At 41.9% G+C, this 26,654-nt stretch overlaps 1 protein-coding gene across 1 annotated transcript in view; it reads left to right on the forward strand.

The window, feature by feature from the left end:
• Positions 1-26,353, forward strand: part of ZFYVE26 (zinc finger FYVE-type containing 26) — a 38,463-nt gene extending 12,110 nt beyond the window's left edge. The window contains exons 15-41 of the mRNA XM_026038219.1: positions 14-277; positions 458-580; positions 821-982; positions 1,669-1,896; positions 3,917-4,022; positions 4,346-5,085; positions 5,718-5,914; positions 6,785-6,889; positions 7,470-7,592; positions 8,537-8,713; positions 9,959-10,205; positions 11,215-11,313; positions 11,762-11,919; positions 12,788-12,957; positions 13,390-13,418; positions 15,567-15,694; positions 15,778-15,998; positions 16,589-16,736; positions 17,835-18,044; positions 18,821-19,036; positions 20,465-20,662; positions 20,986-21,188; positions 21,987-22,128; positions 22,664-22,723; positions 24,083-24,265; positions 24,662-24,706; positions 25,743-26,353. Of these exons, the coding sequence (XP_025894004.1) occupies positions 14-277; positions 458-580; positions 821-982; positions 1,669-1,896; positions 3,917-4,022; positions 4,346-5,085; positions 5,718-5,914; positions 6,785-6,889; positions 7,470-7,592; positions 8,537-8,713; positions 9,959-10,205; positions 11,215-11,313; positions 11,762-11,919; positions 12,788-12,957; positions 13,390-13,418; positions 15,567-15,694; positions 15,778-15,998; positions 16,589-16,736; positions 17,835-18,044; positions 18,821-19,036; positions 20,465-20,662; positions 20,986-21,188; positions 21,987-22,128; positions 22,664-22,723; positions 24,083-24,265; positions 24,662-24,706; positions 25,743-25,952 (4,892 nt within the window). The 3' untranslated portion in view covers positions 25,953-26,353. The remainder of the gene's footprint in view (positions 1-13; positions 278-457; positions 581-820; positions 983-1,668; positions 1,897-3,916; positions 4,023-4,345; positions 5,086-5,717; positions 5,915-6,784; positions 6,890-7,469; positions 7,593-8,536; positions 8,714-9,958; positions 10,206-11,214; positions 11,314-11,761; positions 11,920-12,787; positions 12,958-13,389; positions 13,419-15,566; positions 15,695-15,777; positions 15,999-16,588; positions 16,737-17,834; positions 18,045-18,820; positions 19,037-20,464; positions 20,663-20,985; positions 21,189-21,986; positions 22,129-22,663; positions 22,724-24,082; positions 24,266-24,661; positions 24,707-25,742) is intronic.
• The last annotated feature ends 301 nt before the right edge of the window (positions 26,354-26,654 follow it).

Here is a 26,654-nt window from a genome sequence, read left to right on the forward strand (position 1 = left end):
CTTGCTTATGTAGGCATGGTATTTTATTCCATCTCGGATGTTACTGATAAATTGCTTGCAACTTCTGGAAGTCTTGCCCCAACTCTTCAAGAAAACTTCTGGACCAGCAACATCCAGCTGGAGCATACTGATCCTCTGCGGGAAGTCCTAGAGGACCTCAGTCCTTCAGCAATGGCAGCTTTTGATCTAGCTTGTACTCAGTGCCATCTTTGGAAGACTTGTAAGCAGCTTTTGGAAACAGCAGAAAGAAAACTGTACAATAGCCTTGAAACTCGAGGTATGCTTTTGGTTTTTCTGTTCATCAATAGGGGTTTGGGGAAGAAAGTTGCTTTTATATGAAGTGTTTGTGCAAATACCCGAGTCTTGCTGAAATTTCATTTTATTCTTTCTTACGAATTTCTCCCTTTTACAACTTCCTAACTTTAATTTTTCCTCCTCTGTCCAATGCTTTTTTTAGGCCACAGACTGGACTTTGTTTTAGTGCACTCTGAAGGCCTAAAGGGCTTCCCAGCAGTTCTTCAGCAAATCAGTAAAATTCTCAACTGTTCCTGCGCATCACAAGGAGGGCAGTCTAAGTCAGGTAATATGCTTAGCTGATAAAGTCTTCTGTTTGAGTGTACTTAATTCCTGTCTTCTGTTGAGAAGGAAAATGTAACTTTTTGGAGGCTTTGTTTTTAAAACAGTAGCAATTTTGAATCAACTGTGAACAACTCTAATTTTGACCAACTAGTTGTGCTATGATGTTTAGTTCTACAGGTCTTTTTCTGTGCAAAGACACTGTGTTTTTTGTGTAGCTGTTATTTCTTTCATTCCTTTGTAGAGATCTCAGATGAGAAAAGTGGTCCCTTTCGATGCAGTATTGTAGACCTTCTACAGGCTTGCTACCCTGCCTTGACTGAAGAGAGCATTACTAATGAGATTACTTTATCCCAAAATCTCGATCAGATTCTAAAAGCACTGACCCGTGTTGAACATTCTCTTGGTAAGTTAATTTTTTGATCATGAAGACTAACAAATGCATCTAAACGTTGTGGTTCGTCCTGTGTGGTGGTTTGTTTTTTTTTTTTTTGTTCTTGTTAAGTTATCCGAAACTGAAGTCTATGGGTGCAATCAAAAAAAAAAAAAAAAAAAAAACCTAGTGAAAATGCTCTTTTATGCATGCATATGTATTAAATCACAAATATAAGATACTAAAGTTTATCTCTAATCCTTATAACTCGAGCATTCTTGTCAAGGCTAAAACTGGGAGTTTACCAGAGAAGAGAAGCAAATGTAAATGAGTATATCTGAGGTTGTTACTCTTGCTATCCAGCCCTAACAGGGAATTCTTTAAGTGTATTTTAACCTCACAGCTTATATATAATCAATTTTCTTCTTCCTGTTGCCTTTTCTTTTGTTTTTTATAGACAACAGATGTGTCTTGAATAAAGTTTGTGTTAACACCTCACAAGTAGATATATTTTCAGGGTATTCTGAGCTTGAAAGAGGCAAGGTTACCAGTTTTGATGAACTGTTGATTTTATGCTGCTGTGAAATGTCTATTGTTTCAAACAAAATTTCAGTGCTCAGATTGCAGGCTGTAAATGTAGGGAGGAAATTAAGCTAAACATCTCTCTATATCTGGCATTTAATTCTAACTTGAATCTGTATCTTTTTCTCTTAAACCAGACTCTAAAGGGAGCCTGCTTAGCAGCTTGGTAGAACAGGCCTCTCTGAAACCTGTGGAACTGGAGAAGCATCCAGTTTGGAATCAAACCCAGCTCCTGTTGAAATCTATTGACCAGTACATCCAAACCACACCAGAGAGCAGCACAAAGACAAACTTCCTGAAGACCTTCTTTGACTATATTACTACACTGGCTAGTGTTGTGTTGCGAAGCCTGAATGCAGACCTAGGTAAGTGGCTCCTGCAGGAAAGCCTGACCATAGGTGAAGTTACCCAGGCTGCACAGTCTGGCCTGCTGCTGAAGAACAGCCATGTAAAAACAAATTCTTGCCAGACCTGTCAACTACCTATGCATTGTTAGATTTTTTTTTTCCCTACTGATGATGATATTGCCTTTTTTTCATTAGTGTTTCTTTCTTTGTGTCCAGATCATCCATGGCTAAGACAGTATTTGATTGCAGTAGTGGGAAGATCAGAATAGAAATGTTAAGTGCAGACCAAGATTTTCTTCATTTTAATGGGCATGCACCAGCCCTCCTAAATTCCGAGCATTACCCCTCTAAGGAAAGACTTTGACATTCAGTGGACCAGTGCACTTCACAGAATCATAGAATCATTATGATTGGAAGGGATCAAACTGAAGCATCGGAAGTTCCACAGGAACTTAAGGAAGCATTTCTTCACTGTGAGGGTGACAAAGCACTGGAACAGGCTGCCCAGAGAGGTTGTGGAGTCTCCTTCTTTGGAGATCTTTAAAACCCGCTTGGATGCAGCCCTGTGCCATGTGCTCTAGATGACCCTGCGTGAGCAGCGGGGTTGGACTCGATGACCTCTGAGGTCCCTTCCAACCTTCGGCATTCTATGATTCTATGATTCTATGATTCTTTAGAGATCGTCTAGTCTAACCCCTCTGCACACGCAGAATCACCTAGAACACGTGGCACAGGATTGCATCCAAGCAGGGTTTGAAGATCTCCAGGTTCCACAACTTCTCTTGCCAGTCTGTTCCAGTTTCACCAGCTGCTCAGGTATTAGTGTCCTATAGCCTTAGCAAAGGAAGAATCGACTTTAACATAAAAATGCTACACACACAACAGTGTCTGCTGCCCTGTGCATTGTCCCCGTGTAGTTGTATACACCCTACATACGCCAGTTGCATACACTGCAAACATTTTACTAGTGCCGCAGATTATACATAAATATATATATATATATAGAGAGAGAGAGAGAGAGAGATTGAAAACAAATAAACATCCTACTTCCCAGCTCTCTTAAAGGCAACGTAGGCCCCACTGCTCTAGAGGGACAGGAGGAGAGTGTTCTGGAAGGCTATAAGAAGGTAACGTGACAGAATTTTTATCACTGAATCAAATGATGATGGTGGTTCGTAATGAGAAATGTATCATCAGCGTATGTAGTAGTTATCATTTAAAAATGTTTTCCTTCTAGGATAAAAGCTTTTAAATAGAATTCAGTTTAGAATTCATTTTGCACTAACGCAAAATACCGTGCTACTGGCTTTATACAGAGTAGAGGATAAGGGTAAAGGACAGAGTCATTTTCAGACATGCTGGTATAGCTCAGGCCGCTGTTAAGCCAGTGGTAACTTCTTTATGGATATGATTCAATTGTCAGGGACTTATTGTGAAGACTAAAAAAAAAGTGTGATATTTAAAGACCAAATCTTGTTGCAGTGGAGGCTGAAAGGACAAGGTAAGTTTGAGAATCTGCTTACGCTTACTCAGTAGTCAGTACAAAGCCGTTCTATCAGTTCTGGCCCTATTTGTGTTTTTGTGTTTTTTATACCTCCCCATTGCCATATCCTTTGATCATCAAGAAATGATAAGGAAGATACTCTTAAAACTGTATCCAGAGAATCCTCAGAAACTGTCACTGTACATGTTCCCTCTGCATATGTATGTTTTGGTTAAAACTTGAAGTAAAATTGCTGAACTAAATGTACTTGGATCTCACTTAAAAGGCAATGACACTCCGTAAAGCATTTGGTTCTGATAATGCATCTGGTAAAATGTGAGCCAATGATGCAAAGATGGAAAAACATATCATAAATGCCTTGTAGTTTACTCTGTTTTTTACCTCACTTAAGTGATTTTGGTCCTCTGAATGTGAGCAAAGAAGCTTCAGAGTCAGGCTTTTAAAACTTGTGTTTCTAAAACAAGACTTGGTTGGGATATTCAGCTAACGTTTTTTTCTTATAATAGATGCTCTCTCTTGCTCTATTTTTTCAAGATCCATCTGCAGAAGTGAAAGTGGGGAATCCTTTCATACTGTTACAGCAGAGTCCATCTCACCTGCTCTCCCAACTTGTGTTTGAGAAGCAGGTTCATCCCGACAGGTTGGTGCTTTTCAGATGTGCTTATCTAGATTGATTTAGTGTGAGAGTTTGGATCAATCAAGATTGAAATCTTCTGTGGTTGCTTAGCAGTAAGTTCCACTCCTTTAAAGGAATGGCAGCTTAAGCTCTGAATTATCATCTTTGTGCTGTATAAATTCTCTCATACAGCATAAACCTAGGATTTGGATTCTTCCCTTGTATGTACCTCTGAAGGATGTAAAGGATTTGTGTTTGCAAAATGCTTGGAAGGTTTATGAAAGCAGTTAATTGCCTTGTACTGTTCCTCTGCTTTGGGTGAGCTGTTTCTGTTTTCAATCCTGCAGGCTTGCTTCCCTTTTGGCTAAAGAAGAGTTGAACTTGAATTTACAGCAAGTTATTGTTAACTGTTGCTGTGAGCCACTCTCCTTGTGCAGCACAAGGCAAAACAGCCAGAAAATATCCCTTCTGGTAAACATAAGCAACCTAGCACACCTGTATGCCTACAACTGCTTGCCAGATGTTGAAATACCCATCTACAATCCTGCAAGAGCCTCTGAGGATGACTGCACGCTGGCCACGTCCTCCATGGCTGGCCTGAACCAGAACACGCTCACCACCTCCTCCCTGGACTTCCTAAAGTTGCAGTCGCGGCTAATGGCCACAGTGGCATGTTTAAGTGCAGCAAGTGTACAGGAAGCTCCAAGATCCAGTTTATCTTGGATGGAGTTTTGGGGCAAGCGGGAGGTGCCACTAGGTATGGAGCAGATTTCCAAGGAGTGCGAGGCTTTGTTGAAGGAATTCTCAATCCTGGAGCGATTTCTTCTGATGATGCTTGAGCCGTTTGGAAATCAGCAGGAGGAGGGCAGCAGTTTGGCTAGTGTCCTCTGTGGCAAGGCACACATGTCTCTGGTTCTCTTAGGACTGCATTCCTCCACAGCTGTGGATGAACTCATGGGGGTCTTTGAAGAAGCACTTGCAGCAAAGGATTGGGACAGAGCTCTGAAGGTCTTGGATCTGTACAGCCAAGGTGTGGAGGAGCTGGCCAGTGTGAAGGATGCTGTGCTGAGCTGTGCAGCTGCTGATGGTAAGCAGCGTTATGTGGGGCTGGGGGTGTGGGAGGTGTTTCTTATTTTTTTTCTTGTAAAGAGTACAACTGGGTACAGGGGGTTGAAATTAAGGGCATAGTTGGTGGTTAAATCCAAAGACCAAAAATAATGCCTTCCCTTTCTCTGTCATAAACTTGATTTTGCTGATGGTGTGATTTCTCTGCTACAAATGAGTAAATCTTGACACTAGACTTAATTCAAAAACAATGTACCACAGAACTGGGATGGATCTGTGATATTGTTTATTTGTGAAAAGCGAATGCCCCGGGAGATGTTAATTATAGTACTGTTAGTGGAACTTCTCTAGCAAGATTACTGCTCTCCCTTCAAGGGATGTATGTGTGATGTATTCTGTGAAAGGGAGAACCACTCACTGCGAGTCTAAAGACTGTATGTGTCCCCTTCTGACACTCACTACTTCCTGCAAATATGATGCTGGGATAAGTCTAGCGTGGAGTTATTCGAAGTTTTACTTTTTGTTTTATTTTATTTTTTTATTTTCCTCCTCTGGGTGGGGTCATTCAGTGTGGATAAGGGTTTTCCCTTTTAAACCATAGAAATTGGACTTCAAGCTGGTGGTTTATGTTCTCCCCACATACTTTTCCCACAGGTAAAGATGGTTGGCAGTACTTGTTTCCTGTAAAAGATGCAACGCTGAGGAGCAGGCTGGCCCTGCGCTGTCTAGACACATGGCCCCTTGATGCCTGTTTGGAAATCCTATCTTATTGTGCCTCGGATTTGGACATAACTGGTGAACTAAAATCTGCTCTGCAGAGCAGAAAGAAAGAACTGCAGGTTTATCAGAAGGTACAAAGTTGTTCTGTTGAATAACCAGTAAAACAAATGGGTAACAGAGAGTATGCATGCCCTTAAAAAGCTGTGGATTCCTCTTTCATTGCAATAGCTTCTCAAGTTCTTCATTCAAAACAGATCATGTTTTCAGTGCTGTTTAGTATTGGATTTAATATCCAGTTAATACTGCCTCTCCATCCTTCGAAACTTTTCTGCTCACCTGTTAGACTTCAGGTTTGCAAACAGATCTAAACTTTTATGTGACACCACTCTTTGATTACTGTTTTTCTTCCCAAGTATTTGTTCTTCCAGTGTGTACAAATTCAAGAATCTCTGGAAGCTTTACATGGTAGCTCATCATTTTATAAAAGGAGAGATGTGCCTAGGCATGGTTTGTGGGATAAGTGACCCAATAGAAGCTTTGATTTACAATACAGACAGCCGGTTGCAGCATGATGTAGGTGCCTAAGCTAAGTCAGACTAACTGACCAAAAGTTCAACACAGACAGAAAAGCCAGACCAAGCAAAATGAGGAGTCATGAATTCTGTCTGGGAGCTGTTCTGCTTGCTGGAAGTAACATCAGGTGTATCACTGGTATAGCAGTGCCAACAATGTCAGCAATGTGTGTAGTGTTTTAGTAACTTTGCCTTAAAAATCTCTTTGTGCAGAGGCACTCGTGAAGAACCACAGGAGTTTTTCAGATGTGTTGCTTTTTGGGGTAGAAGTGCCCAGAAGACAGATGGAGATAACAAGGGGTTCATTTATGACTCTTAGTTTCATGAAACTCAGAATGTGATTCAGCCTTCAATTCAGCCTTTTTTTTAGGCTTTATGGTTAATGTGGGTAACTGATTTTAAAATATGTGCTATATTAATTATTTTCAGATAATGAATTTACAAAATGAGCCACTGTGGAGTGACTGGCAGGATCTGAAAAGAGCCTGCACTGATGATCCTCAAACCATCATGGATATCATTCTGAAGGCAAAGGTTAGGCATCCTCATGTGAATATTGTTGAACTAGGATGTGTCACATCTTGAATTGATAAATTTTGATAAAGTATTTTGAAACACTGTTCAAAAGATTACCTTAAAAAATAATTCTTTATTCAGTTCTGTGCTGCAGAAACAGGGGCAAATATGTGTTTAATGTCAGGATTACATGATGAGTCTCCAGTAACTCTTATTCTGAATTGCTGCCTGTTTTCTTCTCTTAAAATTTTGAATTCTTTGGTAGTGTGGCTTTTGGCATATTACAGGCTTAGTTACTTCAGAAATGTCAATGCCCTAGATCACGGGTAGTCATAGCTGGCTTGAGAAGTGTGTGTCTAGAAAGACAGCCTGCCTCCTGGGAGAAATGAGTGTTCTCAATGTGGCCCGTGCTTGTGGCAAAACAAAAACTCCTTTTCTCATTGTCATGTTAATTATTTATGTCGGCATGAGGGAGAAAAATCTAATCTACAGAAGAGCTTGAGAAGTTAATCAAATCTTTGAAAGAAACAGCTTCATTTCAGGAAGCATCTTTTTTGGTTTTTTTGCTTTCTTTATGATCTCTTATTTATTTTTCTAGGATTATGAGTTGTGCGAGGAATGGGGCCACTTGTATCCTGTCCCAAGAGAAAATTTAATAAGCTTTCACCAAGAACACCTCCTCCATTTACTGGAGATGGGAGACCTGGAAAAAGCATTGAAGGTAACAGGAGGACTCTGACTCACATCTAATGGTCAAATTGACGTCCAAACTTTTAAATACCATGAATTGCTCATATCAAAGGAATGATGGAAGAGGGGAACACCCTCTTCATTATAAGATCAATATTCATTGTTATATCAATATTGCATGATGAAGTCTTCAGTTTTATGTAACTTAATGTCAGCAGCTGCTTTTGAGATGCATTTTGGAGCTATTATAGCTCTTAACCCAAACAGCTCAAACTATAGGTAGAGCCGTTAGACTAGACATAGACTTTAGGCCAGTCTCGAGCAATGCTTTTGCTTAACAGTTTATGAGGTTGAGGTTTTTAACCAGTACTATGTTTTTCCTGCAGTTATGAGGGCAGCATTATTGTTTCCTGAAATGTTGGTATTTTTTTCTGAACTAAGAATAGTATTGGAACATGAGACTTGTCAATGTTTTTCTTTTGTTATGTCTCTGTATTGCACATTGGCAAATTGGCTATTAGGTTATATAGTAACTATATTTTTTGGCTTATGAGCAGTTTTCCTCCCCCTCCTCCTTTAAAGGATGACAGTTGCTTAGAGTCCTGTGTTTCACTCAGTCAATTTAAGTGAAAATATACCTTGTCAGTCTAGTTTTGGGATGGAATTGTATAAACGTCTTTATGGTCATTCAAATTAAATGAAAATGCAGGGCTCTTTTATTTGAGAAATTATAAGGAAACCTTTTTGTGCTGCTTAAGCAGAGGAATCAAGAAATGCAAGTTATAACAAAAACTAGTCAGTTGGACATTAGTGCCTGGTATGAATTTGTCTGACTTTAATTAGGGGGGGCATTGCGTGTTAAATAAAATGCTTGTAGGACCATGACAGGGCAATAATCTGTCATGGACTGTGTGATTTAGAAAGCCCTTTCCAGGAGCATACTTGGAACATGCTGCATTTTGTCTGTATTTACAGCTCTTGCAAAGAATAGAAGACCCTGATATTTGCCTCGCCATCAGTGAGCAGTGTCTTGATCAGCACCCCAGCTTGGCAGCCTCTCACTTCCTGGCCAACTACCTCACAACTCACTTCTATGGGAACCTGACAGCTGCACGACATAATGAAATCCAGGCTCTCTACATGGGATCAAAAGTGAGTAAAACTGCAGCATTGTGAGATTTACAGCATTGTATAATTCTATAAATATTTGCCTGCCAGTTTTTAGCAGAGCCATCTTACCTGGGGCCACAGTTCATGAGTCCTCTCCTTTGCTGACAATACCAAAGGAAGATGAAGATGGCTTAAAAGTAGTCTTTCCCTTCCCCGTTTTTGTCGTTCCTATATTCTGAGGTGATAGCAGCTTCCAGTGTGAACAGCATTCTTGTGTCTGTTTCAACTCTGGAGAATGAAGGACCATGCAGCCCAGCAGAAGGAAGTTGTTATATACGGTGCTTGACAGGACTGTTGCTATCTTTAAGTGAAAATGAAAGTATCTTAAGCTTATTCTCTGATATGTTAGAAACACCAGGTATCCTTCCAGTGCTACCACTACAGAGGGAACTCTGTAGTAGTATGGATAAACGTATGCCCATTTGTATAGTGGTCTTTGACACTTAAATATTTCTTCTAAGAAACTCCCACATACCTTCCAAAAGTGGGTGATATTTCTCTTTCTGGACGGTCATTACCTTTACAGGTAATGTAAATGTAAGACTGTATCAGACTTAGTCATACAGAAGGCTCTGTGTTCCACCTAGGAATAAATACATTAAGCAGTAGATGCATATGGAAACAAAATGCAGTCCTTTACATAATAGGCCCTTCTTCTAGGACTACAAATAGCAGATTGCTCCAGCGCTTGATGCAACAATTTTGTTTCATTTCGTATTTGTATATTGTTCCTCTTGGAGGACTTGCTGTTAACTTGGAAAGTGTCCATATCAGCTGATATCAGTGTTTTGGAGAACTGCTGTTTTCTTCTTTCTATGCTTCCTGAAATGGTAGGTGTAGTGAAGAGACAAGAGAGAAAATCTTAAGGATTGGACTAATTATTTAGTAGATTTAGTGAGAGAATAAGCTCTACCCTGCTAGAACACTGCTGTCATAGGGTCACAAAATGCTTTCCATTCTCAGCTTTTTTCTTTCCCCCTCTGAAATGAGGCAGTGTTTTATAGATGTGAATCAAGTCAGGCAGAAGCCAAGTGATTCGTCTGAATCCATCCTGTAATTCTGAAATGGATCTAGGAATAGACCCAAGAAATCCCACCTGTATTTCTTAGCTTCTAAATGTTATTCCATCCTTGCATCATAAGTCATTCTGCTAGTTTCTGATCTTTACTCTTACAAAAACCCAGATTTGGGGATGTATAATTTTAATTTTTTCTAATTGTGTCCCAGGTGTTGCTGACTCTACCTGAGCTCTACCGTGTTAACTACTTCCACCTCTCCTCCAGGCCACTGCTCATGCTGGAGCAGCTCCTCATGAATATGAAAGTGGACTGGGTAGCTGTGGCTGTGCAGACACTACACCAACTCTTAGCTGGACAGGACATTGGCTTTACCGTAGAAGATATTGATAACTTGCTCTCCAAGTATGCAGAAAAAGCCCTTGACTTCCCTTTCGCATTAAAAGAAAAGAGATCAGGTATCTGTCCTTGAAAATGCTTTTTTTGCCCTTGGGCATGAAGGGCAAATTTTTCTCCAAAATCATCTTGCCAATTGTGCCCATGGCATTTTGAGACATGTCTCTCTCTCCCTCCTCATTATGCTCATTATGCTCTTGCTTCCTTGTAAGTAGAATGATCTTAGGCTTGTAAACTTAAGGATCAACAGCTCCAAAAGTTTCTCAGACTTTACTCTGTTGCTCCTTTTCAGGGTCTCCTTTCTTGTAATTCTTGTTTATTTCTGTGTGATGTAAAATAACAGCCAACTTAAGCAGTTCTAATGTCCCTCACTCAACTGCATCTCCCCTAGAATCAAATGGACATTTAATCTTTCATACTACTTCCTCCTTCCAGGTCTCTGTACCTTTTTATATGACTTTTAAACTTCTAGTTCAATTAATTAGCTTTGCACAGCACTGTTTTACCAGCCCCTTCTCATCCATGCTAGCTTCAGTTCTCCTGGGCTTAACTCTGTGGTAATTATGGAACCTGAAGAGCAGAGGGTGCTGCAGGTGAAGTTCAGTGCTTCTGTTAACCATGTGCACACACAGATTCACAGAATCACAGAATATTTAAGGTTGGAAGGGACCTCTACAGATCATCTAGTCCAACCTTCCTGCTCAAGCAGGCACACCTACAGCATGTGGCACAGGGTGGCATCCAGGCGGGTTTTGAAGACCTCCAGAGTAGGAGACTCCACAACCTCCCTGGGCAGCCTGTTCCACTGCTCTGTCACCCTATGTCTTTCACAAAGTGTAGCCCACAGCTGTTCACTGCCCACACGCAATGTCTTTCACAAAGTGTAGCCCACAGCTGTTCATGAAACGTGAATCGTTGTGGGCTTCGTGAAAGATGTAATAATTTGTTACATAGCTAATCCTGTTTTGTGCTAACATTCGTATGTGCTGCTGTGAATGGACTCTTGTAATCTTCCTATACGCAGTTTAGATTTATGACCGATGATATTGCCTATTTCTTCCTCTGTTCTAGATTCTGTCATACGTATGCAAGAGAGTCTCAATCAAATATTGGAGTGTGAAGCACTGTCTAAATCAGGATCACCAGAACCATCTTATGCCAACTTTACTGGTAACATTGGGGTCTCGGTGCTATTTTATTTCAATGTGTTTTTGCTTTTCTGATTCCTTACTTGTCTCTGAACTCTGCATTCCACCATTTAATAGTAACTTTGGTCATATTTAGCACAGGTCAGTAGATCTCTGCAGTTGAGTGCTTTGAGCCAAGTTAAAAGAAAACTTGAAAGGAGTTAAGGGATGGCTTTGTTTTGGGATTTGGTAGATACCTGCAAAATGCCTCAGAAGTGATGAGCCTGAACTAGAGCTCTACAGTGATGTATCTTGATGGTGAGATGTTGACAAGACCTAGTCTTAGACATCTAAAATTTTAATCATAAATGCCTGCTGATAAATAAGCAGCAAGTCAGATAACTTCAGTAAGTCTGTATTATTTTCTGTTCTTCAAGACTCTTAAACAGCTAAAATTCCACTCTTTGCTTGTCTTTCTGGGGTCTTTTAAGGCATTACTCTATCTGCAAGCTCCAGAGACAGAAGTCTGCAGCAGAATTTGCCTCCTCAAGAATTTGTGCCACCTGAGAAGCCACCGCCAAAACAGCAATGGATACCTGATGACACTGAGATGATATGTATGGTCTGCAAAACCGAACGCTTTACTATGGTAAGGAACAGAGATTAAGTACAGGCATTTCTAGAATTGTGATCTTAATGTAAACACTTGCTCAGATTCTGTTTCTTAATAGCTACTGGCTGCTTCAGCAAGTTGGCCTGAAGTAATGTAGGTTTGCCAAGACTCAACCTTTTTAGCCGTTAGTTTCTGTCATGTTAGTGAGACAAATGGCCACAGTGGAGACAATGTTAACTCTGTGCAGAGCCTCAGAGATCTCTCCCTGAGGCTCCTATGAGAATGTGGAGATTGGTCGTGGTAGCAGTTTCACAGGGCTGTCTAGGTGACAGTGCTGGCTGCTACAGATAACATGAGCCATGAAATAAGTCAGCTTGCCCATACACAGGAGAGTCAACTTTGTTTACACTTTTCTACAACTGGTGTTGTGTGAATTACTCAAGTAAATACAGAGATGCAGTTAGAGAGAAAATTAGTTCTGAGTTCTGTAAATGTTTGACAGTCTCTTTTCTGTTGCTTACAAACAGCACTGCTTCCTCAAAGCTATGTTGCTTTTAAATTTTGAAATGAATAATACGTTGTCAGAAAGATAGTCTATAACTCTAAACTTTTTCAAGAGATTATCTAAATTGATCACTGATCTATTTGATCTCTGTATGATCAATATTGGAACAATTAGGAAGTCCAACACTGCAGCAAGCTTATCAGTTGCTGTTTTTTCTTTTCCTTTGCTATGCCTTCCCCAAAGTGGAATTGTGGCCGTCAGAATCAATCACTATAGACTTTATCGTGTGCTCTGTTGTTTTGCTTTGAATATAGTAGACTGCCTCCTGCATGGAGGCAGATATAGAAGGGAATTGTATTCACTTCTTTCAGTTGCTCGTCCATGACCTCTTGTGCTTAGTTCAACAGGCGTCATCACTGCAGGCGCTGTGGCAGGCTAGTGTGCAGCTCTTGCTCCACCAAGAAAATGACAGTAGAAGCTTGCAGAGAGAATCCAGCTCGTGTATGTGACCAGTGCTATAGTTTCTACAACAGGGAACATCTGCCTGGCTCTGTACAAGACACAAGCATGTAAGTCCTTTCAGTGTAGCTCTTTGTAATAGCTGAGTGCATCAGTTAATTGTTAAACTTAAGAATTGAATGCTTTAGTGTCAAATATTCAGAACAAAATAATTACAGTAAGTATCTGAATTGCTTGCACTGCAAGCAAGTTCATGATTATGTAGCTTTTGAAATTGGAACTGTGTCCTTAGTGAAAGAACTAGCTGGGCTGAGAGACTTCGGTTTTGATTGCTTTCAGCTGAGAACTGGAATGAAATTCTCAGAGCACAGGTTAGGTCACCTGGTGAAAAGCGCAGCTGTGAAGAGTGGCCTTTATCCTCTGGGGAGAAGGGTTGGGGTGAGCAGTGTTCTGAAAAGGTTAGCTATATTGATCCCTTCTTAAAAATTACGTTTTTCCCAGTGTGCTGGATCAGGCATGATGTTTCTGTCTTTCTATTACAGCACAAAAGAAGATCAGGACCAAGCAGAAGGTGAGGAATGGAGTAATGTTAAACTTTAAGTGAAAGTGCCTGATTACTAGCATAACTTACAGGAGTCTGCTACATCTACTTGCCCCTCTGCTCAGCTCTGGTGAGGCCGCACCTGGAGTACTGTGTTCAGTTCTGGGCACCCCAGTATAGGAAGGACGTGGAGCTTCTGGAGAGGGTCCAGAGAAGGGCAACCAGGATGATTAAGGGAATRGAACATCTCTCGTACGAAGAGAGGCTGAGTGAGCTGGGCCTGTTTTCTCTGGAGAAGAGATGGCTCAGAGGGGATATGATTAATATKTATAAGTTCAGGAAGGGAGAATGCAGGGAGGAAGGGGACARGCTGTTYTCAYTGGTGGCCAGCGAYAGGACGAGGGGTAATGGCCACAAGCTGAARCAYAAGAAGTTCCGTCTCCAGGTGAGGAGCAACTTCTTTACTGTTAGGGTGACAGAGCAGTGGAACAGGCTGCCCAGGGAGGTTGTGGAGTCTCCTGCTCTGGAGGTCTTCAAAACCCTCCTGGATGCCACCCTGTGCCACATGCTGTAGGTGTGCCTGCTTGAGCAGGAAGGTTGGACTAGATGATCTGTAGAGGTCCCTTCCAACCTTAAATATTCTGTGAATTCTGTGAATCTAAATGTAGAAAAAGGATGATCAAGCCTCAGTTTAAAAAATACCACTGTTTTCACAAGAACAATCTAAAATTGGGTGTTCTAAATTTCTGTAAATGTAAATTATGATTTAAGAGAGGTGTCAGAGCCAATAATGAACAAGCTGGATGGCTTTAAGGGCAGGAACTGAAAACAGCAATTGGAGAAGGCACTTTGCCCACTAGTGGCAGTCAGTGAAATGTTGGACTGAGAGAAATTATCCCAGTGCAGAGCAGTGCTGGGAGATGCTCTTTCCAAGCATACTGTGGCAGTATGTGGCACAATAGCACTGTCCTTTGTGGACATGCCTGATACTCAGTGCTGGCTGGGGGAAGCACAGAATGAGACTCCTCTGGTGGGTGTCCCAAAACCCATCTCCTTTGCAGATTGTGTGGAAATGTTTCTCTCCTTTGCCCAATCAATTTCTGCATCAAGTATCATGATATTTCAGGAGGAGAATAAAGTTCTATTGAAGTTGTCAGCAATTTTCCTCAGCCATTTTACCTCGAGATGTTTACTCTTTCTTTGTTCATCTGGTTTTGGTGAGGTGATTGAGGAAATCTTTGCTTGAAAAAATAATTTCCCATGCTGACATAATAGTCTGGCAAATCCCAACCATTGTTACTTAAAGTATGGCTAGTGTTCACATGCAGCATAATGCAGAACTTGCATAGCAAGTGCAAGAACAGCACAGAACTCCTCAGATTGAAGAGGGAGAGTGTTCTGTTCTGCTGCTTTTCTCGTTTCTCTGCTGGGACTATGAAGAAGTCTTACCTAAAGTTTTCAGGCCTGTTACAAAAAAGCAGATTTTCTTTAGTTCTTAATTTTCCAGGAAGAGGAGGTTGATCTAGAAAATGGCTTTCTTCATTTTTCAGCACTAAAAGGTTTTGCCTTGCTTTTTTGCTAGGAACCACAAGCATGAGCAGTAACAGGCTACTGCCTGCTAGCTGCTCTTGGTTGGCAGACATAATTTCTAACTATTCTCTGTTAGGTTTGGAATAGTGTATGGAGTTAACTTCCTGTAACCCTTTATGTGAAAGCAGTTTATCTGAATGAGCTTCTTTTTAGAAAGAAGACAATTAAGTCCATGTAGCCTTTCTTCTTACAATGGGTGCTTCAGTTTCCCTTTTTAGCTGTAATCCAAAGCTCGCTTAATTCCACATCCTTCCTGATCAGAAATATTTAATACTTGGGATGATGCAGGACTTAGAGGAGGTTGCCATGTTTGATATCCCACTGGATAAGGTTTGGATATTGATCTTAATTTGTATTGTTAGAGTCATTTCTTAATGAGCAGGTAAGGGAGCGTCTTTGGATCCAGCTTGGCAGTGCTGAGGAATGAGAATACTTCTGTAGTTGTGTGCAAGATGTGAGGCTGAGAATTGGTGCAGTGAAAGGACTGTAGATAACTACTTGAGAGTGTTGGAATAGCCCTATATGATGTTCCCTCAGCTACCTTGGTTGCCTCTTGTGTGATGCTGCTGCCTGTTCTTTCCTTTACAGCCACGGAGGCGTCTACTAACAAATATACCACAGTGGTGCAAATTCCTGAAACAACTGAGCTTGAATGGATTGTGTCCCTCAATGAAGAAGAAAATGAAATTGTACGCAGTGAATTTTATTATGAGCAGGTGAGATCAGGAGAAGGACAGTCCAGACAGTTCCTTGAATATTTTCCTCAGCACTCATGTTCATTTTTCTCCTTAACTGTCAGGCTCCCAGCTCTTCCCTGTGTATTGCCATCCTCGGTCTGCACAGTGATAGCGTGGTGTGTGGCCACCAGTTGATAGAGCACTGCTGCAAACTCTCCGAAGGGCTGACGAACCCGGAGGTGGATGCAGGACTGCTTATGGACATCATGAAACAACTGCTTTTCAGTGCCAAAATGATGTTTGTTAAAGCTGGAAGGAGCCAGGATCTGGCGCTCTGTGACAGGTGATTTTTCACTAGGCTGTGTCAAGATCCTGCAGACTCTTATGCTTTTATACAGAGGAGCAAAGGAGAAGGAGGGTTGATTTGTGGTTGTAGTGCAGGCATTTTAAGCAACAAGAGAAGTTCATAGCATAATACGAAAGCTCAAATAATGCAAGTTCAAGTCTATCTAAGGCTACATAAAAACTACTGATAAAGTCCTCAGAGTAGGAAGAAATAATACATACCAGCCGGGTAAATATGCTTTCATCCACTTTCTCCATGTAGGATTTAAAACCCCCACTTGCTGAGAGCTAGCATGTTATTTGTTCCTCGAGCTCTGTCTCACTGGTGGTGGCAGGCCGGATGCAGTGCAGAAGGTTTCCCCATGCTGGTTCAGTTTGGTGGTGTTAGCTATTGGTGCTCCCCTGAATGAAAAGAAATGGCAAAAAGTAGCCTAAATAGGACAGTGTGAGGAACAGACCAAGCTGGTATGCTAGTGATTACGAACCGTTGTTCACAGAGTTGTCTTTGGCATAAAATTGTTGAAGATTCTTAGTGTACATAATAGCAGTGGTAGTGTATGTATCTGTTTAACCTGTTTCTTTTCCTAGCTACATCAGCAAAGTGGATGTGTTGAATATTTTGGTTACTGCTGCCTACCGTCCTGTGCCATCTCTGAATCAGATTCTTCTCCCTGCAGCGGTAACAAGACTAAGAAATCAGCTTTTGGAAGCAGAGTATTATGAATTAGCTATAGAGGTAATGACAGTAGCAGGATGCAAGTACTAGTAATTCTGCAGTGACCCTTCTTTTCCACCTCTACCTTAGTTCAGCTGGATCTTGTGTGTGAAGTAGACAATGTTTAGGCTGTTACAGATGGGGATTAAGTTCTTATGCAATGAAGGAAACCTTTTCTGAACGCTTGAAAAAAAAATCTGAGAGGAAAGATGCCTTCTGCTGTGGAGCAGCCTGCTGGGGGCAAGAATAGGGGATGTGTCTCGTGCTGCAGTTAAAACTGGAATGGGCAAACTGTGAGAGTTACTGCATGGAGGAATTTGTAGCACATCATTTGTGGCAGGACTTTATCTGCAATTTGTTTGTTTGATTTCCTGTGTCCTTAATACTGCAGCAGATACTGTTCAAGCAGCTTTTCCAAGTATTTTCTTGGACTACAGCTATGGTGGGATATTTATCTATGAGAGCTCATCTAGTGTGGCTCTTTTTCTTTTATCTTCCTCCTCCTCTCAGTATTCAATAATCCTCTGTATATGGCATTGAAATTTGTTAGGAAGAGGATTATGGTGCCACAAACAGGATGAGTGTTTTTTAAAGGGAAATAAACAGCAGAAATGGGTGACCTATTTGAGTTTAAAAAAAAAAAAAAAAGTTCATGGTTTTAAAGGCAGCTGATCTACTAGAGAAATTCAGAAATAGAAAAAAATTGCAGTGGTTCACAAAGTATTGATATATCTATGGAGAGTTCTGCTGCTGTTTTTAAACCATAAACCTGATTCATTCTTTGTAAAAATCACTTGTTTTATAAGAAATCTGTTTCTGATGTGAAAAGTGTCATGAGTTTTGAAACTGTTGAACTGAAACGTCCTGGACACGTGGTTAATTAAACTTGAACAACCACAAAACTTTCTTCTGCCTTTGGAGGTCACAGATATTTCAGTAGTTAGCATTTAGTGCCAGTAACATAGGAATAGTTGGTCAATGTAGGGTTTTTTTTTTTTGGTTGGTTGTTTCAACAAGAAATGTCTTTAAGGAAGTGGAAGGTCATATGCTGTGTTGCATGTCCCCTTTTCCTATATTCTGTATGGAAACCATTATCCTATTGATGATTTTTGATCTTAGGTTTCTACAAAATCCGGGTTGGATCCAAGTGGAGCATGGCATGCCTGGGGCATGGCTTGCCTTAAAGCTGGGAATCTAAGTTCAGCAAGAGAGAAGTTCAGCCGATGCCTAAAGCCACCTGTGGATCTAAACCAGCTGACCTATGGCTCAAGGTTGATCCAAGAGGTGATACAGTATCTGGAGTCCACAGTGAAGCCCATACACGTTGTGGTGAGTGCCTTATGTTCTATCTATAGGCCATATAGTGAAGTTTCCCAGACTTGTTCCAGTATTTTAAAACAAGCCTTACAACAGTATGTTAGAATATTGAGTATCTTGTTTCTCCTTTTTGTCATGATTATGCATCACAAACTGCATCATGTTGAGAAGCTCATTGGCTGCTTCCTGGCAGTAAGTTGATGGTTGATAGCTCTGTCAGAGAATTTTTGCAGTAACTTGGAGTTACTCTGTGGAAGGAAAAGAGGCTGATACAGATTGAGGAAACTGAACTCCACGCAACTTGGTAGGAATTCAAAGGAAAAATGACAAACGCAAAGCACGTTGTCCTGCTTATCTTTGCTTGGTAGAAAGCTCTGTTACATGGCTTTGGATTAGCTCAGGAAGGTCTAGTTAGGTACCAAAATAAAAGACTTTTAAGGCTAAGTTGCAAAATTGCATTGACTAAAGAGCTTTTAGTAGTAAACATTCTAGGAGAATAAGAAAGCCCTTCTGGACCAGCTTGTTGACATAGGTCTTGAAAGTAGAACTTCTTTTAAATAAACAAGCTGCTTGTCTGTCTTTGGAGACACAGCCATGCTAGCCAAAGCTACATTCAACATCTGTTGAAAGCAGAATTAAATTCTAGTATTAATTAAATTTAATTCTAGTATTTACAAAAAGCTCAGGCTTAGGTGACAAGATCTAGTAGAAAAGAATTTCAAAGAACTTTTCAGAGAACGTTTTCCTGCTAGTTATTACCTGTTACTGGTTCTCTGCTTTGAGAGCAGGATGATGACTACTTTGCCACGCTGAGGGAACTTGAAGCAACACTGAGAACAAGAAGTCTGTGTCTGGAGCTGGCGTGTGAGGGGAAGATTCAGCACAACAGTTACTACCAGGAGTGCCTGTTCTATCTTCACAGCTATGGCACTAATTTAGCAATAATAAGCTTTTACATGAGGCATGACTGCATGCGAGAAGCACTGCTTCACTTGCTAAATAAGGTGAGTAAGCTAATTTGCCATCTCCTAAACTGGAATTGGAAAAAAAAGGGCTGAGGGTGCCTCACGACCAGTCTGAAATGGCAGCAAGTGTTTTGCAGCATTATGGGTAGTTTTCTGCATCCAAGTTTGGAGGTCCTCAGGATTATTGCATATACTAACCAGTGGCTAAAAAGAATTTAATGTCATGAAAAAATAACTTTTATCTTAAGCTTTTGTACTTGTGGAGTGCCTTTTAGTTGCTTTTTACTGTCTCTTTAGATTTGAAATAATTCTTACTGAGAAATACTACTTGAAATGCTTCATCTGCTATCTTCTATCTGCTAATTTGGTAGGAAATTATTTAAGTGATCTTACCAGCTTTGCTTTCTTTTTATATCGTTAGCCATTCTAACCTTATGGTCTCATCTGCTTATCAAATATCTTTTCAAATGTGTCCTTTAATCAATTTAGATATATCTTTAAAGGAAGTTTAATGATTTTACAATGTGGGTGAAATAATTATCAGTAGTTTAGTAGATGTTCAAAATACTCTACACGAACTAGTTGATGTGGAAGCATCATTTTGAACATGGGAAAATAACGCTGATTACAAACCAGAGAGGAAGGGTTGTTAGTTTAAGACCATAGTGTACTAGGTTTCTGATGAAACACTGTAATCTTTCTTCAGACAATTCTGCAGTGGGGTTTTTGAAAGCTTTTTTATGTATACAGGCTTTATGTAGCTTATATCTTACCTTGGAGTTAAAAAATAAATAAAAAGGGAGATTCAACAATTTCATATGATACTTTTATTTTTTTATGCAGACTGTGTGACTTCTGTCCTTATTCATACATGGTGTTGTGTTTGCAAGAAAACTAGCCAGGAAGGTCAAGGGAAGTAAATATCCCTCTCTGTTCTGCTGTAAGATTTCATCAAAAGGGTTGTGTCCAGTTTTGGACTCTCCAGAACAAGACAGACATTGACAAACTGGAGCAAGTTGCATGGAAGGCAACTGAGATGATTAGTGGATTGGATCACTTGATACATGAGCTGGGTTTGTTCAGCTTGAAGAGAAAGCTGAGAGAGAGAGCTGTTTGCTCATGTGAAGTGTACGCAGTAAAAGGGCAAGCGATGGTGGACACAACTGGCATCAAGAGAAATTCCAACCAGATAAAAAGAAAAGGATTTTGTAGGTGGTCAGACATGGGAACTGTCCCTCAGGGGAGCTGGAGAATCTCCATCCTTGGAGATTCTCTGGACTAACCATGTCCTGGGCAATGTGTCCTAAGTCCTTTGAGTGGAAGCTCTAGGCCTGTGGAGATCCTTTCCAGCCTGTATTATTGGTTGGCTGTATGACCTCTGTCACTTGATGCTCCTTTATGTTATAAGAGGCAAACCTAGGTGCCACAGCTGCTTTGCTTCTAAATACTCCTCTGATATTTGTGTAGGAATCCCCAGCTGAAGTGTTCATTGAAGGGATCTTCATTCCAAGTTATGAAAGTGGAAAACTGCATATGTTGGAGAACTTACTAGAAACTATCGATCCGGGCTTGGAGAGCTGGGGATCCTACTTGATTGCAGCCTGCAAACACTTGCAGAGAAAGAACTATTACCATATCCTATATGAACTGCAACAGTTCATGAAGGTGAGTGAATAGTCAACCCTTTCAGTGAAATAGTGAATGCCATCAGGCTTCAGGTTATTTACTTAGGTGCTTTTTGAGAAGTGGTGTGAATCAGCATGATGGGAAGTAGATTATTGCTACTTTCCAATCCTTAAAAATAAGGAAACTTTGAGCCAGACTGAAGCTGACCAGCTGTGCATTGCTATTGTGGCCTTGTCATTGCTTAACTGCTGCTTTAAAGATAACAGCACCACCTTCCTTGTGCCAGTACTTTAGTATTGACAAAGGACTAATGAAAGCAGTTTATTTCAGTCCTCTTGAAGTATTCCATATATTTCTTCTAGGATCATGTTCGTGCTGCCATGACCTGCATTAGGTTTTTCACTCATGGAGCAAAGTCTTACACAGAACTGGGAGGCAAGCAGGCATGGCTCCTAAAGATCAAGGATCACCTCAAAGTCTACCTGCAAGAGGTCTCGAGAAGCTCAGGGAGGAAAAAAATGGTATTCACCTTCCGGAAAAAAATGTCTGCTACAGATGTGTCAAGGTACCTATAGACAGGAACTGGGTTACAAGAAACAGGGCAGGTTGAGACTTTTTTCTTTAGTGGTAGTGTTCAAAGTTCGTTTAAGGCAACACCTGCGTGCTGCACGTGACCCAAATCTGCCTTTATCTCGTTGCAAATGTAGGATTCCCATTATCGCCCTCTGCCCCCCACCTAAACCTGAAGATGAGCCATTGCTTTTACTGAACTTATCAACCTGTGTATCTTGTAACTTCCTTTAAAAGACAAGAGAAGAAAAAGCTGCACTACACAGACAGCAATAGTGAGCTAGTTAAGCTTGCCTGAATTATAATTCAACTACATGTGAATTACAGGAGCTAGACTTAACTAAATCTCTTCATGTTTAGAAGTGGAACTGTAAGTTTAGCCAGATCTCCTGTGCTTGGTCTTTTATTTCTTGGTTTTACCTAGTGACAGTTCTTCCACTTATTTTTGCTTTTTTAGGGCTAGACCCCCAACCGAAGTAGGGGACTGTGTGAAAAGGTGGAAAAGAGAGGGAGTAGATACTTATATTTGGGATCCAGATTATCTGGCTCACCCCATAGATGCCGGCTTACATAAGCTCCTACACTAATCTGATAAGTACCTTGTGGCTGCAGACTAGGCTGCACCAAAAACAAGGTCAAACAGCAAACAAAATAATGGTTGTTTTGAAAGGAGTGTGTGTGTGTTTGTGCATGTATGTCTTATTTGAAGATGTGTTCTAGAAAGTAAGTTCACACAATTAATAGTTGATACTTCCTCTATTTAAAGATAAAGCTTTCTTTCCCCTTTTTCCAGACATATCAATACAGTTGAGCTGCAGATGGAAGTAACAAAGTTCCTGCACCGATGTGAGAGCTCGGGAACCTCTCAAATGACAGATGCTTCCTTGCCTACGCTCTTTGGAAACAATAATATGAAAATGGATGTTGCTTGCAAGGTACCTGCTGCTGCTTGATATGTAGCTCTTATTTTCATAAACGGCACCAATTCATGAGCAGGTTGAAATGTTTGACACTTGGAGGAGCTTCTGGTACTGCTCATGGGAGGCTTGCTTCTGTGTGTGTGCAGCCGACTGGTTATGGGAAAAACTATGTCTTATTTTTTTCCTCAAAACAGCTGAGAACTTGGAGCTACTCTGCTCAAAATTCAGATCTTCAGAGGCAAAGGATACCAAATGCCAATAGTGACATGTCTATTTTTCTGTTGTACATCTTCCTGTGTTTTGAAGCAAGGCAAACAGTGCTGCTTTTGATACCCTTGCTAAGTTCAGCTTAGCCTCACCTTTAGCTTACTCCGTGTTACCCAGTGAATCAGAGGGTGTCAGTATTTGCTCTGTCTCATGACTTGTCTTTGGCAAAGCTACTGTTTTCAGGCTAAGTTCAGAACCAGGAGCAAGGCTGCTATTGCTTAACCCTGTGTACCAAAAAAATGAATATGTATCCTGAAACTTGAATGATGCCTCTCTTTTTCAGGTCATGCTAGAAGGAAAAAATATTGAAGAGGGATTTGGGATTGCCTTCAGAGTCCTTCAGGTATGGAAAAAAAATGATAGAAGGAGAATTGTTGTTACAAAAGAGGAAGCCCTGCAAACAGCAATGGTTTAAGTAAAAGACTTTACCAAAGGCCTTTTAATTCCTAAAAGAGACAAAGTGTTGAGAAAAGTCATCAGTTAAGTCTTAAATTGTCCTTGTATTCAGAGGAATGTGTTTTGGGTCAAGTAATTAAGATTCTGCTTCAGCAGGATACTGCCACGGTAATTGTCGCACAGAGGAATCGAGTGTGGCTGTTGTTTTGCCTTGCAGCTTGTTCAGTGGCTTGTGTTGGCCAAACACAGTCACATATGTGAGCTGAGAGCTTTGACTTGGCAGTCACAAACTGCAGAGACCTGCAATACAAAGAGAAAGGGAATAAATAAGGCCAGGGCTATCTCCCTACTCCTCCCCTGGCTAGGCTTAAGAGCCAAGATACTTAAATGAAAACTATCTTTGGAGACCTGTCCACGTCTATGCTTGTTGAGAAGTCGAGGTGCTTGTCGGTCATTGTAGCCCATTAGCCTCTGACCTTTTTGTGCCAATATAACCAAGTATTAGGAGTTTCTAAAAATACTCCTTCAAGCAGAGCAGGGTGGAGTTGCCCTCTGTGTGGGACAGAGGTATGGAAGGTTGCTCATGGGCAGAGGGGTCTCGCTGCAGGACGTGCCTGTCACCTGCTGTGTTTTTGGCTCATGCACATGGCCCTGCTGCCTCTGGCAGGTCTGCATGCACAAGGCAGCACTACTCTTTGGAGTAAGAGATGGAGAGCCTTAGTAAAAGGGCATTTCTTAGCAGCTGGAACAGTCATTGCCCACCCTGGCAATGGAATAGCAAGTCCAGCTCGCCAGCATCACCTCTGCTTCTTTCCATTTATTTCTTTTCCTTCCATACAACGACAGGGTCAGTCCCAGGTTTTGCTCTCTCCTCCCTCCTATGGGATGTGTGCTGTGGCCAGGTGACACTGAGTCCCAGGGCGCTCGAGGGCTGGCTGCCGCTGGAGCGGCCTGGGAGACCTGGCAGGAGCTCCGGAGGCAGGAAGGGGGCTCTGCCCTGTATGGAGCCTTTGCCTAGGAAAGATGCTTGGCCAGAAGCTAAACTCCCGTGTGCCACCCCAGAAGGGGAGAAGGTAACAGTGCCCTCGTTCTTGAGCAAACGTGGATTTTATTGGTTTGATTGCGAAGAAGCTTTGGGCCAGTCCTGAGCTGTGGTCACTGGGCAAATAAAAGCCCCCAAACAGCTTTAGCTTTTTGGAGCACCCTGTGGTACTTTGTCTTGAGCAGAGATACGCTGCTGTACAGAGCCTGCGAGAACTTGAGGAGGGCATTCACCGTGTTGCTCTGATGTTCCCACCACCTTTAGGACTTCCAGCTGGAGGCTACCGAAGTGTACAGCAAAGTGGCCAAGCAGCTGGTGAAGCAGCAGAAGTACAGCGAGATCCGGCAGCTCCTCAAGTGTGTCAACGAGTCTGGAGCTGCGGCCAAGAACGATGGGGATAACATCATCCTGAGCTGTCTAAACGAGTCCAAGAGCATTCCTGCTGAGGTAATGCTATCCTGCCATGTCTCTGCTGTTGAAGTAAAACAGGATACAGGGAAGCCATCCAGAGGTTGCCCCTCTAGCACCTCCTTCAAATCGTCTGGCCCTGTGCCACGTGCAGTGTTGAAAGATGGGAGTGCTCTGGGTGCTTCATCTTTAGTTACGCTGAGAAGAGGCAGTAAGCAGCCATTGCATGCTCCTGCTGTCCAAATGAGTACCTGTAACATGGAGAAAACCTTTGCCCAGCAGGATCCTGCCCTTCCAAGAAGCTTCCCTGGCCATCACAGATGAGTTTGTGGAAACAAAGAATTCCTGTCTTCATAGGAAACAATCATAAGAGGAGGGGATTGGAAACTGCAGTTGTCCTAGGTGTGAACACTTCTTTCCTTTTCTTTGGTGCAGGATCTTGATAATCTGATTCAGGATATGGACAGTGATGAAAACAAGGTAAGTAAAAGCACAGTAGCAAATGGTTTAGGAGGCGCTGAAGAGCTCAGTTGTAGTCGGCTGGCTACATGCTCTTTTCCACCTGATCTTCCAGCCTGGCTTGAGCAGAAGTTTTGAAGGCCACTTGCCAGATTATAAAAGTCAGTCTGTTCCTCGAGGCTGTGGTGCTTGTCACTGTGGCTGTGGCACAAAGACATTGATTGATGTTACCCTTACTAGTTCCTTGGCTCTGCTTGGAGTGGGAGCTGGGCGCTCATTACAGGGGAAGGCAGCACCTTGCACGTCCGTGTCTGTGTGAGCTTCCTGCAGAGGCAGGCAGACGAGAAGGAGCAGTGTGCTCCCAAGATGAGCGCTTCAGCTCCCTGTGTCTTCAGGATTGTGCTTTTTCCAGTGTCGGAGAGTTAATTTTAAAACTCACCGATCTGGCTACATTTGTCACCTGAGAGCCCCAAGCTACTTTGTCAGCTTTTTAATATCAGCCTGTCAAACCACTGGAGAGTCCCAGATGCATGCATCTGGATCTGAATATTTTTGTAGGTGAAAAGGCTGTGGCTCTTAAGAGTGGATCCTCACAGATCACGTGAGGGATCAGTGACGTAGCTGGGCATGCTTCTCTGACCCCCCCCTCTAAATAATAAAAGTAAATGTTTTATGCAGATTGAAAAAATGCTCTTTTCATTCTGCACTTCTGCAAGGTTCACTGCTGAAAGGTGTGGCCTCTTCAAGGATGAAGCTGTAGATGAAAATGACTATTCCAGAATCTTTGATATGAGAGTAGGAAAGTTAATGCACAAAAGAGGATTCCTGATGTTGATTTCCTAGAGATACTGTAAGGGAGTTCCTGTAAGAGACGGTGTCTTAAAATAGATGAGTTTATCTCTTCCAGTGAATTCTGCTCCATGGAGCATTCTACTTCATAACGAGCTGCCTGTGTCTTCAGTGACAGCTTCTGTGCCACACTTTTCCGGTGAACCTGTTCTTGAGCCTGTTGCAAGTTCTGTTCCTCAAAGAGCCGTGCCGGCGCTGTCTGTTCCAGATCCAGGCCTACCTGCTGTGCAACAAGCTGCGCTCTGCCTACCTGGTGTCGGTGCGGCAGGAGGCGGCGCGGGCCGTGCAGCTGGTGCAGCACGTGCGGCAGCTGGCGCAGAGCGGCGGCGACGACGTCGTGCAGGCCATCTGCGCCCAGTGGCTCCTGGGCCACCAGCCCCGAGCGCGCGGCCGCCCGGCCCACGGCCCCAGGAAGTAGCCGCTCTCGGGCCTCCTCCGGGAAGGGCTCGACTCCCCCGGCTCCGCGATCCTGTGGTGACAGGGGGGTCTCTTGGAGGGTGCTGGTGGCCAATGGAAGCTGCTAATGATCCTCTGGCGAAAGGAAGGGAACTAACGTACAAGTGCCAGGGCTTCTTGCTACCTCAGGGTGTTTTCTGGCCTCTGTGTGTGCGTCTGTGTGTGTGTCTGTGTGTGTGTGGAGACTTTCAAACTGAACAAATGAGACGTTTTAGCTTTATGGAAGAAGGCACTCATGTATTTTAGGAAGATAATGATCTTTTGGTCATGGTTCTTATTTTTAACCCATAAAACCTTCACAGAGAGGATGGTAACATCTCATCAGTATGATGTAGCCTAGAATATATATGGTGGGTTTTTTTTTTTTTTTGGTTATGAGTTTCCATGTAAATTGATTGGAGAGATCTTCTTTTACAGCAGCTGAACCAAAAAGGTGATTTTTTTTTTTCTTTTTTTAAGCCTCTATACAAACTTTTACTCTTTTTTTTTTTTTTTTTNCTTTTACTCTTTTTTTTTTTTTTTTTCCTTTTTTTCCCCCTCCTCATTACTGCAGTGTGCTCAATTTCTTTAGCTGTTTTGAAAAGGTAGGAACTGGTTCTTCTAGGCAGGTTTCTACTTACCAGTTGCACTATCTGACATATGCCTGGCACTTAAGCCCTTAATG

Source organism: Nothoprocta perdicaria, unplaced genomic scaffold (assembly GCF_003342845.1).
Source record: "Nothoprocta perdicaria isolate Ctin4 unplaced genomic scaffold, notPer1 scaffold_204, whole genome shotgun sequence".
Taxonomy (NCBI): domain Eukaryota; kingdom Metazoa; phylum Chordata; class Aves; order Tinamiformes; family Tinamidae; genus Nothoprocta; species Nothoprocta perdicaria.